The sequence below is a fragment of the Hemiscyllium ocellatum genome, chromosome 2, assembly GCF_020745735.1.
Source record: "Hemiscyllium ocellatum isolate sHemOce1 chromosome 2, sHemOce1.pat.X.cur, whole genome shotgun sequence".
Classification (NCBI taxonomy): domain Eukaryota; kingdom Metazoa; phylum Chordata; class Chondrichthyes; order Orectolobiformes; family Hemiscylliidae; genus Hemiscyllium; species Hemiscyllium ocellatum.
This window is the reverse complement of record NC_083402.1, coordinates 43,772,723-43,786,825: the sequence shown is the minus strand read 5'-3', so window position 1 is coordinate 43,786,825 and position 14,103 is coordinate 43,772,723. Positions and strand designations below refer to the sequence as shown.

The 14,103-nt window shown below is 40.8% G+C and overlaps 1 protein-coding gene across 1 annotated transcript in view; it reads right to left on the bottom strand.

Moving 5' to 3' along the window:
* rasgrf2b (Ras protein-specific guanine nucleotide-releasing factor 2b) overlaps positions 1-14,103 on the bottom strand; it is a 241,943-nt gene that overhangs the window by 17,148 nt on the left and 210,692 nt on the right. The window contains exons 19-22 of the mRNA XM_060844008.1: positions 12,005-12,065; positions 10,025-10,128; positions 8,771-8,855; positions 3,895-4,092 (exon numbers count right to left, since the gene is read on the bottom strand). Coding sequence (XP_060699991.1) covers positions 3,895-4,092; positions 8,771-8,855; positions 10,025-10,128; positions 12,005-12,065 — 448 coding nt within the window. The remainder of the gene's footprint in view (positions 1-3,894; positions 4,093-8,770; positions 8,856-10,024; positions 10,129-12,004; positions 12,066-14,103) is intronic.

Genomic DNA, 14,103 nt, shown 5'->3' with positions numbered 1-14,103 from the left:
CATCATAGTCTGCTTCTTGCCACTAAGCTAATTCTGGATCAAATTTGCCAAATTGCCCTCGAATCCATGTATGTCTGCCTTCTCACCAGGATGCCTTGTTAACAGGTTTACTGAAATTCATCAACTACACCACCCTCATCTATACACCTTGTCATATTCTCAAAATGTGCAATCAAATTTGTTAGCATGGCTTTGTCAGGGTGAGATCATGTCTGATATTCTTGATTATTCCTTGCCTCTCCAAATTCTGTCCCTCAGAATTACTTTTTCCAATAATTTCATACCACAGATGTAAAACTCACTGGTTTATAGCTTTCAGGTTTATCCCTACTACCTTTCTTAAATAATGATGCCATGTTAGCTGCTTTCTCATCTTCTGGCACTTTTCATGTGGCCAGTGAGGATTAGAAAATTAATGTCAGAGCCCCTGCAACTTTCTCCTTTCCCTCCCACAGCAGGTAAGGGTACATTTCACTTGGGCCTGCTAAAATTTCTAGAAATTGCTCCCTCTCAATGTGAATGTTTACAAATATATCGTAGACCCCTTCCTGGTTTCTATCCCTATATTGTTATTTTGGCACCTAAAGGCCTTCTGCTCTTTCCCAAGTTACAGTTGCCTCTAATATATTGATAAACTGCCTTTGGATTTTCTTTCATTTTCCTCACTAGTGTTTTATCATGACTGTACTGTACTTTGATTTTCTATTTCCTTTAAATAATTCTTGAGCCTTCAGCATATGTCACAGGCTCCCTTTATGCTCCTTATCCAACCCATGTCTTGATATTCAGTGTAGTCTGGACTTGTTGATCCCACCATTTACCTTTACGGGAACATACTGGTCTTGCACTGTCACTATTATCCTGCTAAGTGACTCCCACTGCTTTAATATGGATTTTCCTACAGGTAGTTGCTCTCAGTCCACTTTGACAACACCCAATATTTTTTAAAATATTGAAATATGCCTCTTGCCGGTTTAGAACTTTTACTTGTGGTCCATCTTTTACCTTTTCCGTAACTACCTTAAATCTTGCTGTGGGACTATCACTATTACCGAAGTCCCACTGACATTTCTACACTCACCTAGCTTTGTTTCCTAAATTTAGGTCCAGTACCACCTCTTCTCTTGTAGGACTTTCTATGTGCTGACTTAAAAATCTCTGCTGGGCACATTTTAAGAATTCTGCTCCCTCTAAATCTTTTACACTTTGCCCTCCCAGATAATATTAGGGAAGTTGAAATCCTCTATTATTACTTTATTACTTCTACACTTCTCTCAATTCGCCTACATACCTCGACTTTCCATCTCTCTCTGACTCTTTGGCTATTCCCAGGAAAACACCCAACTCCTTTACATTTTTAAGTTCTACGCATATGGCCTCATTTATTGAATTGTGCAAGATACTATCCCTCTTTAAAGCAATAATTGACTCCTTGATTGATATTGGAATACCACCTCCTCTTTTATATTAACTCCCATCTTGCCTGAATATTCAGCTGCCAGTCCTACCTTTCTACCAACCATGGCTCTGCGATAACAATTCCATGTATTAATCAATACCCTCAACTCATCTGCCTTACTCACAAGACTCTTTGCATTAAAACAAATGCCATCCAACTTTGCCAACCCTTAGCTATAAATGCTCTGCTTTCCAGACTGACTCGGTTTCTCATCTACACTTCGTTGTGCATCATCTGCTACTGTCCCTCCACTCTGTAACCCATTCCCTGCCAAATTATTTCAAACCACCACTAATAGTAAAACCTCTGAAAGGAATGGGGTCCCACTGCAATTCAGGTGCGCACACACACACAAATCTCTGGGGTGAATTTGCATTTGCAGATACATTCTATTTTGTTCTAAAAGCACATGATTTGTAGACAGTCAGTCAATGTGGCATTTTATAAATTTCTACTTTGGATGTAAAACCTGACTCCAGGTTTGAGACATAAACAGATTCAAAACAAGGGGCCTCACACCTAAAATGGCTGACCTGAGACATCAACTTTACACTGATAAGTTATCTTGAGGCAGTGACTTGAAAGGAACTCTGGGATTTACATATTAATCAGTTGAAATCTGCATCTCCATTCTTACTGATTAAAGACTTAACAGCCATCTAGATTTGTTCAATACATTTGCATATGACCCTATGATCTTTTACTTATAAATTCTGTGTCCGATGTATTCTCTCTCACTAGCTGCTTGAGGAATGAGCAGCGCTGTGAAAACTTATAGCTTCAAATTAACCTATTGACTATAACCCAGTGTCGTGTGATTTTTGATTTGATTCACTCCAGTCTCTCCATGTCATATTTACAACCTTGTCATAGGATCCTGACCTCACCCACTCTTTGTGATGCTGAATGCCTGTTATAGGATTCTGACCTCACCCACTCCTCTCTGTGATGCTGAATGCCTGTTATAGGATCCTGACCTCACCCACTCCTCTCTGTGAAGCTGAATGCCTGTTCTAGGATCCTGACCTCACCCACTCCTCTCTGTGAAGCTGAATGCCTGTTCTAGGATCCTCAGCTCACCCACCCTCTGAGTCACACTGACTTCCCAATAGGGGATCGTCGTCTTGCCTGCTTTTCTCAGTGACACTGACTGTCTGTCACAGGGGTCATTATCTGGTCAACTCCTCTACATGAGATTGCAATGATGTTCTTGAATCTGATCACCCTCCCAGACTGACTGGTCTAAGTGGTATGATAGCTGAAAATGTGTTGCTGGTTAAAGCACAGCAGGTCAGGCAGCATCCAAGGAACAGGAAATTCGACGTTTCGGGCCAGAGCCCTTCATCAGGAATCTGGCCCGAAACGTCGAATTTCCTGTTCCTTGGATGCTGCCTGACCTGCTGTGCTTTAACCAGCAACACATTTTCAGCTCTGATCTCCAGCATCTGCAGACCTCACTTTTTACTCTAAGTGGTATGACAGCCCAGTTTCCTGGTGCACATCATCCATTATTTGTTTGATAGCCCACCAATTGGGAAATCAGACAGATATTTCCAAATAATCCCAGAAATGATTTTAAAGAGCAAATATTAAGTGCCCCAGTCCCCTTGACTCCCTCAAGACACTGGTAATCTTGGCGGCCAATAAAACCTCCAGCATTCTGAACAGCTTGATGACCATTACTACAGAGATATCATCTTCAGAGACGTTATGGCATAAGATTGTAATAAAATCTCTGTAAAATCTTTTAGATTGAAAGCACTTATTTGGGAATTAGCTTACCTTTTTGGCCTTTGTGCCCTCCTCCACAAGATTCCACCATCCCTTATTGCAAATCTGGCTAGATCAACTGCACTCCTTATGGTGGGAAAAGCCAGAGTCAAACCTGGAATGTACATCTGTAGCCCTCAAAGCCTCTGAATTCCTTAATGCTGCTAGCACCCTGAGAAACTTGTCTGACCATAGAAAGACATTAGGGTTCTGCTCCATAAAGATTCCCACCTGTTGCGACACGCCCCCTCCCCAACTCTCGAAATCTCTCACCAAGATGCAGGTAGAATTCTGCCAATTTGTAGAGCCCTAAAAGGGAACAGGATAATAGAAGGTACCCTACGACTTGAGCTTTGTTAATTGGATAAATTCAATTGCGTCCATTCATAGAAAATGAAAAAAAATCTAGAAACTCCATATGTATATGCTTTAATATCTTTTTCCCCAAACATAGATTTTTCTTTACCCTTTAACAATGCGATTTCTTGCTCAGATACATCGGAGGGAAATAAGCAGTATGGAATTAGTAAAGCACCTGGAATTTAATTTCCAATAGGCCTTTTCTCTGCCTTTTGTTTGAACAGAAGGGGAAGCATTTTGACAATAAAATCACGAGTAACATTTGAGGATCTTGCACAGAAACCCTCATGATTGACACTCATTACCTGTTTGGAAACCTTTGCCCAGGTTTTCTTCAGCCTATAGATTGCACTCCTGTTCAGGGCTGATGTGATCTCAAGGACTCCATTGTAGTTGTGCAGACATCTGCAAACATCTCCCACTGCTATCCATTTCTCAATGGAAATTGTGCGTGAACTGACATCAGCATGCATCATGATTTGAGAAGCAACAAGATTACTCATCTGAAGGAAAAATTGTAGCGTTAGGGAAATGAGTTGATTATCATTGAGAACAACAATGACTGGCAGGACATAATTACAATGACTGTAATTTAATAAAGGGTATAGACTGACATTTTATTACAGACTTTAAATAATTCCCCTGTATTAGTTATTATTTAACATTTATGCAAGGCACTAATTTTGTTTGTCTACTCATTTTATTTGCCATGCTCTTTCTGGACCCTGTATGAGATAAGAAAGTAAAAGGAAAAGTGCAGCTGATAAATTAGTTGCAGATAATTTTTGGCATGCTGCCAGCATCTCGTTGATGAATAGTTTTTATTTTTGAGAAATCGAGATGAGAAGTCAGAACCAACAATGCAGAATGTCATCAAGAGTAAAAACAGGAGATCCAAGATGGCGGCGACTCAGCAAGTCTGAGTTTACAGTGCTCTTCCCAAAACCTGGGTAAAGTGAGTTACTCACCCCCACCACACTTACCAAACCACCCAAAAAAAAAATTCTAACCTTAATTAGCTGTTTACTATTATATTTAAGCAGTTTAATATTAAGTGGATAATGAGTAAACCAAAGGGATCCCGCAGCTCTCAGAAAACAAAGACCCCTCCCCCACCCTCCTCTCCTCCTCTGGCTGCAGCTGATGTAAAAACAGGCCTTGAAGAGATGATTGCCAGGCTGGAAACGACACTCGTCAATTTCATTGTAGAATCCAGACAGAGATGGAACTCATTCGAAGAAAAGTTACAAAAGCACAGCCGGGCTCTCGAGGAATTACAGGGCCGAGTGAAGGGGGCGGAGCTAAAGGCCACGACCTCCGAGGCTGCAGCACAAACAGCTGCAGAACAGGTGCGAGCTCTGGAGCAGAGAGTCCGGGCCTTTGAAATCTACATGGATGACCTGGATAATAGAAATCGGAGAAAGAATATCCGTCTTCTGGGCCTCCCTGAACAAGAAGAGAAGGGACAGTTAGCAGTATTTCTGGAGCGATGGTTGCCCCAGCTTTTAAACCTGGGGGCTGAAACTGACCGGGTACGGGTGGAGTGGGCCTACCGGGTCGCAGTACGCGGATCTGGCCCAAACCAGCGCCCACGCCCGGTCCTGTTCCGGCTGCAGAGTTATAGGAAGAGGCAGATACTCCTGGACGCCTCCAGAAAGCTTGGAAAGGATCCTAAAGCTATGATTCATGAAGGATCCAAGATTATGTTATTTCAGGACTTCTCCCCGGCTTTGGCACGAAGGAGGAAGGCAGTTGATGAGGTGAAGAAATGTCTAAGGAACTTAAATATTCAATACACCTTACGCTACCCAGCGACGTTATGCTTTAACCACGAAGGATCCGAGTATAATTTTAGATCACCAGAAGAGGCTAAGGAACTTTTAGACTCGTTTAAATAAATCGTAAGAGACAATTTATGTTGGCTTGCCTCTTCCACACTCCGTGGGGAGAAATGGATACTTTACTCTACTTTACTTTTGCTTCTGGGAGCAGGGTTGTCTTCCCTTGCTATTTTATGTTATTATACTTAACTGTAATTTGTTGGAGTTGTAATTTTATAGTTATGTGTGTTTGTACGTGGCATTGATGCTATCAGATATACTCAGGTATGGGTGGGGAGGGGTGGGGGTGGGGCGCTCACTGTTAACTCTAGCTCGGTATTATATCTAAATCCTATTAAGGAGCGCCCGGGTCAAGGGTGGGACACTGTTTGGGAGAGGATATGGTGGACCTTTAGAAAGGAAGTAAGGCCCCCTGAGAACAAGGGGGAGGATCTCCATTCAAACATGGTTTTTTTTGTTCTTATTGTTTGGAAATAGTTTCCTTTTTATTATACTGTTATGAGTGTATTAGAGAACATTTTCTCTTGTTTGAAGGATGTAAGTGACTCAACTATACACTCTGGATAATTGTGGATTAGATTAGTAGTTAACTGAGTTTCATTGTTTTTCTTTCTTCTTTAGTATCATTCCTTTGAATTTTGATGATTATATATTTAAGATCTATTTTTATATTAATGTTTGTGCTTGAAAGTTCTGTTTATTTTTGTAAATCTGTCAAAATATTAAATTTCTAATAAAAATATCTTTAAAAAAAAAGAGTAAAAACAGAAGCACACAAGACAATAAATCAATCTTGGGTGAAACTAAGCACTGGATCAGGAAAGGTTTTCGGAGCTGAGTGTAGAGGAGGAGGTGAGAAAAGAATGAGTTTGAAAGAAAGAAGACATGTTGAGTTCCCATTCCTATACAGTGTTAATGTCAGGAGGGAATAAGTGCACAGAACAACTGATTTGCAGCTTTGACAAAATAAAGGAAGGAAAATAGATGATGTCCTTCAGCATAGTCCTGATGAAGGGCTTATGCTCGAAACGTCGAATTCTCTATTCCTGAGATGCTGCCTGGCCTGCTGTGCTTTGACCAGCAACACATTTGCAGCTGTGATCTCCAGCATCTGCAGACCTCATTTTTTACTCTTCAGCATAGTCAGCTACAGCAGTGAAAGGTCACCAAACCAATGGATGTTAACATTGATTGCATTATTGCAGCATTCAATTTTTTCTTTATTTCAGTAATTATAATATTAATGTAATACACTCCTTACAGTTTCTGTGATAAAATATTAACTGAAAGCAACACACCTGGAGATAAGCAAAATAACACAAAAAGTGCCAAGACTGCAGACAAATTATCCCTGAATTATACGTATTCAGCATATTTAAGAAAACCAGAAGTTTCCATTTCTGAATGCCCCCCTACGGATAATGTTCTGCCAGCACTATTTTTTAACCAATATCTAAACAGGTCCCAGCTCCATGCCATGTCTGGAAGCCTTGCAGCTTAATTAAGATGTCCTCCCAGTAGCAGGCCTGTGCGTCATCAGAATACTGATTCCATTCTCCAAAACTGCAGTGCACAGATGAAAAGTCATAACCCTGTCCATTAATAGTTCTGTGAAGAGGTTCCTACTTCAACCTGCTGCTTTCACTGGCTTTGGACCTCTTCCATTTAAAGTTTCAATGAAAGCAGCTGAGGGACCTCCTTCCACAATGAGGCAGTCTCGTGCACGCCTGCCTACTTCAGCAGTGCCCACTTCTACCAGTGAGGCATTCAGCTGGATATCGCTATGTAAATCGTATTGCAGAGATCAGCACAGTGGCAGACACCCGGGGAGCTAATAAAATAGACAAACTCATGTCACCCATTTATGTCTGATTTGGGATTATTGCCACTGATTATAAAATTTAGCCGTATGTGTTTCCAAAGGTTTCTTTCATCACCTGAACTTACCATGTGATTCTGTTGATAAAGTAAAAACTGATGATGAATACTTGGAAAACTTAAGGAGGTGATGGCCTGAATAAGTAATTCAGAGACACAGATAATATTCTACCAAAGCAGATGGTAGAATTTCAATTCGGTTTAACATATCTGGAATTAAAAGTCTAACCATGGTCATTGCCGATTGCTGTAAAAACTCTTCAGGCTCACTAATGTTCTTCAGGGAAGGAAACTGTCATCTTTAACTGGTCTGGCATGCATGTGACTCCAGACACACAGCAATGTGGTTGACTCTTAACTGCCCTCTAAAATGGCCTAGCAAGCTATCAACTGCTAGAAAGGGAAAACATGAATGAAATCGGCATCAACTATGGCATTGGAAATGACAAAGGCAAACATAGCCTAGTCAACCTTGCAAAATCTTCTTGCTAACATCTTGGGGCTAGTACCCAACCCTGGGTATGTCATATCCCACTGGTGACAGAGGAGTGGCAGCACAATGTTATACAGTCAAGAGGGTGTTGCACTTGGAGTCCTCAACATTGACTCCAGACCTCATGAAGCCTTGTTGCATCAAGTCAAACGTGGGAAAGGAAATCTCCTGATGATTACCATGTACTACCCTCCTTCGACCAACAAATCAGTATTCCTCCATGTTGAACCCCACTTGGAGGAAACAGTGAGGGAGGGGGTCAAGTGTGCAGAACGTACTCTGGATGGGCATCTTCAATGTTCATCACCAACAATGTGGTTTGGCAGCAGCACTACTGTTGAGCTGGTAAAGTCTTTAAGACCTGTTAAACTGGGTCTGTAGCAGGTGATGAGGAAACCAACAAGAGGGCAAAACATATTTGACCTCATCCTCATCAATCTGTCTGCCACAGATATATCAGCCCATGACAATGTCAGTGAGAGTGGCCACCTCACAGTCCTTGTGAAGGCTAAGTCACACTTTCACTTTCAGAAGAACTGCTATCGTGTTGCTAAATGGGAAAGACTCCGAACAGACAGACCATTTAACCATAAGAAATAGGAACAGGTATACGCCAATAGGTCCCTTGAGCCTTCTTGGCCATTCAGTAGTATTATGGCTGATCCGACATTCCTCACACCCACTGTCCTGCCCTTGCCCCATTCATCTACTGATCAACAATCTACCTATTTAGCAACTCAAGACTGGGCATCCATGAGGCACTCTGGGCCATCAACAGCAGAATTGTACTTCAGGACAATCTGTAATAACTGTAGAATGTTTCTATTCTATTAGTCAAAATACCAGTGGAAAAAATAATAATGCATTGCAATGTTATTAACCTTATGTGACAGACAAACAGCTATGGAGATGCACATTCAACATTTGTATTTTTTGCTGGTTGCTTTATGGATATGTATCGATACTTACATCATTAAAATGCTGACTAGTCTTCATGATGTATGGTGTTCGTTCAGTTTTATCAACTTTCATCCACCCCTGACCAAGAAACTCCCTGGAAGAAAGTTTTCAAATTACTGAGATTCTCTTGCTGTATTTCAGGGCTATAATCCATGGCTCCCCTGCCAATGTATTGAAGGCTGTGATACATTCTTGTGAAATACTGTGTGGCCTCCCCACCCAGCCCTGCATTGTCTTCTATTTTCTGGTAGGTGGGAAAGATATCCCTCATCCTTGGGTCTATTAAGACACTGAAGTAGCCCATTCAAGGGCCTCATCCTGCCTCCACAGCTACTTTACCTGCAGCAGGGGAAGTCTCGGGCAAAAGTATACAACCCAGCAGCTTTCACTGCAAAATGCCCATTTGTCATTACGCCCACTTAACCTAACAGCCCTCACCTCCTTTGTTGAGGTCTGTCAGCAGCTCCCATTGCTATCCTGAACTTCTCTGTTGGTTTGGATTCCATAACCTCTTCTTCAACGGAACTGAGCAGAGTCCCAACAGTCTCAATGAGATTGGTCAACAGCTCTCTGAGGCAGGACTTCGCAGATGTTTCAAACTTAATCAATTAATGCTGCTTAAATAGCTGCTAAGTAGTCAACTCTTGGAGGGCACGTTCCCTTTTCAGTTCAGATGACTAGTAATATAAAGGCCCATAAGGGGTTTTCTAAACAATACTATGTGTTCATTAGATAGATATGATCCCTAACAAACTGGATCAACCTTTTCACAATTAGGTGAAGAAGGGACTTTGTCAGTGTGCAAAGGTGTAAAGATATTACACTTTATCAGCAGTCAGAGAGTATTATAGCATTCAAATGGTAATTACTACCAACATATCATCTCCTGTACAAAGGAAAAGGTAACTTTAAAAAAAACCCGAACACATTTATGCTGAAAATTGACTCAAAATGTTAGCTTAGTTGGAAATGGTCATAAGATCTAGCCCCTTCCTCACATTCCTATTAGAATGAGAATTCCCAGATAAAATGCAGTGTCTAGAGACTTTCACTAGGGTCACTGACCCCCAACATTTCATAAAGTTTTAAGTGATTTACCAAAAGGGAGGGAAATCCCTGAAAACATTTTTAGATCAGCTATTCCTTCTCGTGTAGTGAGAATCAATTTATATTCTATTTCAAAGTTGTCAGCATATGTCAGAAAGTTTGCACCCAGAATGTTAACCCCAAAAAATACTTTTTCCAAGACACATTCAAACTCACTCATATGGTATGCTTCTGAAAACAATATGATCAAGGAGCGTTAACTGCTCTGCTATTTCCATGACTGACAGTGTCTCAAAGGTTTCCATCCTGGGGCCATCTGTCTGTAAAGAATCATATTATGAGGCTGATTAGTACAACAAAGGAAATGGGGCATCATCTGGGTTAAATTACAGGACTTTTGATTTTGAGGTTTTGCTCCATGGGAATATTTAATAGAAATTGTGCTAATAAAATTAGTACATATAAAAATATCCAGAAACATAATTCATGAAATACTCACAAATGATTATTGTAGCTTTTCTTCTGAGAGTATAGTAAGAAATAGCAATAAGAATATCTTTCATTCTGCAGCTTTTTGCTCAGTAGTAACCTTTGAAAACCTGAGTGTTTATTTAGTTTACTTCTATTGAATAATGTTGTGGTTTTACTTGAAATGAAGAAACACAAAACTTTCTAAGAAAATAAGAGGCTAAAAAGAATGTATGCTTATGACTAAAGTTGTTATTTTGTAATTAGGAAATTCTTCCTCACAATTTTGGATTGTTGTTAGATTTATCAAAATACTGGCAGAGCCAATGAAGACCTGAGTTACGGATTGATGTGGTCTAGATGCATCAATGTTGAATAAGGCAGGAAGAACTCAGAGATCCTGGAAACAATCAGTGTGAAAGGGAGAGTGCCAATCTTTCCCTTCCGGCAGTGCACTAATAACACATAAATGGTTCAAGATCCAGTAAAGTTCAATTGTTAATTGTTAATCGAGTGCTGACAATCAACGGTGTAGGTAATCAGGGGATTGGTATAAGGCCATGCTATTTAGGAATTAAATTAGGTCTACCATAACTTTACAGGCAACAGATGGAAAAAATGTACATGCTATGGGTCTGGTCAACATTTTTATCTAGAGCTGGTGCCAAGGCAACTTGTGATGTCTGAGAACAGATGGCTGGTTGCAATATTGTGGGAGAAGCCGTGCATCCATCTCCCGGGGGAAAGGACAAAACTCCCCCACCGTTTAAACCGCCAAAGGGCCTGACAGGAATCACCACCACCATTGGAGGAATGTCAATTAGATTAATTCATGAGTCAGTTGACATGCTCAATTTAACCTAGTTTTCCTGCACTTCTCAAAGGCAGCTCAGCTCAGCAGATCCTGTTGAATTTGTCAGCAGTTTTGGGTGTGGTCAGATGGAGGAAGAATGGGAGATTGGTAAAGGCCAGGTACCCTCATCCTCAAGGAACCTGGCATCAAGCAAAGTTATTGCTAAAAACGATGACTCTGCACGTGCCTCAAAAACTTAAGTCCACTCCTTTCCACCGTCTTTCCCCCAGCAATGCATCTTCCACTCCATGATGCGATGATTCTGCCAATGATAGTGCTGGCCTCTGAACTTGCACAACTGGAGTTCGCAATTGTGGAAAGGCTTCATGATGGCCTCTTAAGTACCTGAAGGGCATTTGATTCTGGCAGGGTCTCCCTGTTAAAACTGACAGGGTTTCCCCATTGATTCCCTGACTGATGGGTGAGACCCCTCGTCAGACCAGAAAAATTCTGACCTAAGTCTTACTGTGAAAGGCTGGTACCTAATTCAGTGGATAACCTATCCTCCATAAAATTGTTGTGAAAAAAAATCTTCAATATGTTGCTTCATTAATATCAACCGGTTTAAAAATTATAACTTCAATTAACTTTCTGTAAATGTATCAAAGCCGTATTATTAGTCAACCTGAAGGACTGTAACTTTGGCTAGTGTGTTCCTTGTAAAAGTGTTGTAAAATGAATGCCATGTAAAAAAAAAGTAATTAATTTCATAAAAATAAATAGCATTCAAACAAGTGGCATGGAGAAGTTAGCTTATTTTTAATTATTTAATGATATGCATGGCTGGTTTATTATTTCTGATATTAAATTGAATCCAAGAACCAGTTCATTAATTGGGACACCATGTGGGTTCATCTGTGAATTGACATACTCACCATCTGTATTAAAACTTCCATCCGCAGCTGAGGATCATCCAACTCATCTTGTGAAAGCACACTGACAGAGAGTTCAATGCAGATTAGAAAGAAATACACCATGGAGTTGAATTTAACAAAATCAAATCATTGAACTGCTAATACATTTTGAATCATTATTGTATAAAATAGATTAATTAACCTGCAGTTTTTTGGGGGGAATATGCAAATAAACTATTTTGCTGCAATTTCTGTAAACAGATTTTTGCACAGAGTTAAAACATTCTATGGGACTCGGTTCTAATATTATCTAAGTTCTAGTTGTATTGACTGACGTTACCATGTTGCAGTCTAATGCGTTGACATAGAAGTAGCAGTGTACTTTATGAGATAATCTCTGTCATGACTTCTGAAAACAAAAGGCTTCCAAAAGCCTACACCATACTGCGTACCCTTTGGGACAGGAACAATTTAGAGGAACAAAACATCTCAAGGGGCCTCACAGGAGCATAGAGTCATAGAGATGCACAGCACGGAAACAGACCTTTCGGTCCAACCCGTCCATGCTGACCAGATATCCCAACCCAATCTAGTCCCACCTGCCAGCACCCGGCCCATATCCTTCCAAACCCTTCCTTTTCATATACCCATCCAAATGCCTCTTAAATGTTGCAATTGTACCAGCCTTCACCACTTCCTCTGGCAGCTCATTGCATACCCATACCACCCTCTGAGTGAAAATGTTGCCCCTTAGGTCTCTTTTATATCTTTCCCCTCTCACCCTAAACCTATGCCCTCCAGTTCTGGACTCCCCGGTCCCAGGGAAAAGACTTTGTCTATTTATCCTATCCATGCCCCTCATAATTTTGTAAACCTCTATAAGGTCACCCCTTAGGCTCTGTGCTCCAGGGAAAACAGCCCCAGCCTATTCAGCCTTTCCTGTAGCTCAGATCCTCCAACCCTGGCAACATCCTTGTAAATCTTTTCTGAACCCTTTCAAGTTTCACAACATCTTTCCGATAGGAAGGAGACCAGAATCGCACGCAATATTCCAACAGTGGTCTAACCAATGTCCTGTATAGCTGCAACATGACCACCAACTCCTGTACTCAATACTCTGACCATTAAAGGAAAGTATACCAAACACCTTCTTCACTATCCTATCTACCTGCGACTTCACTTTCAAGGAGCTATGAACCTGCACTCCAAAGTCTCTTTGTTCAGCAACACTCCCTAGAACCTTACCATTAAGTGTATAAGTCCTGCTAAGGTTTGCTTTCCCAAAATGCAGCACCATGCATTTATCTGAATTATACACTATCTGCCACTTTTCAGCCCATTGGCCCATCTGGTCCAGATCCTGTTGTAATCTGAGGTAACCCTCTTCACTGTCCACTACACCTCCAATTTTGGTGTCATCTGCAAACTTACTAACTTTTAAAGTTACTAGCATTTTAAAGTAAAATTTGACAGTGAGCAATTAGAAGAGATACTTGGACAGATGACCAACAAATTTAGTCACTGAGGCCGATTTTGAGGAACACCACAAAGAAAGAGAGAGGGGTGGAAAGGAATCCAACAGGAATTCAAGAGTTTCAAGACTTTCATGTAATGAAGGTCAATTATGCAGCAAGAAATGCTGAAGATGCTGGAATTATAAATGTAAAAATATCTCGAGCATTGTGAGGCTGAGTAGACACAAAAAAGGGAAAGGTTGAGGCCATGAGAGAATTTGAAAATAAAGAAAACCATTACATAATGGAGGTTTTGCTTATTTAGAAACCAATATAAATCAGTGAGCACATACGTAATGGGTGAACAAGAGTTAGTGAAAGTTTGGACATGAGTAGCAGAATTCTGGATGACTTAAAGTTTATAAGACCTTAGACATCAGAGCAGAAATTAGGCCATTCAGCCCATCTAGTCTGCTCCACCATTCAATCATGGTTGTTACGTTTCTAAACCCCATTCTCCCACTTTCTCTCCGTGGCCCTTGATTCCCTTGATATTGAAGAATCCATCTATCTCAGTCTTAAATATACTCAATGACCTGGCCTCCACAGCCTTCTGTGGCAATGAATTCCATAGATTCACCACTCTCTGGCCATGGAGGTTAAAGT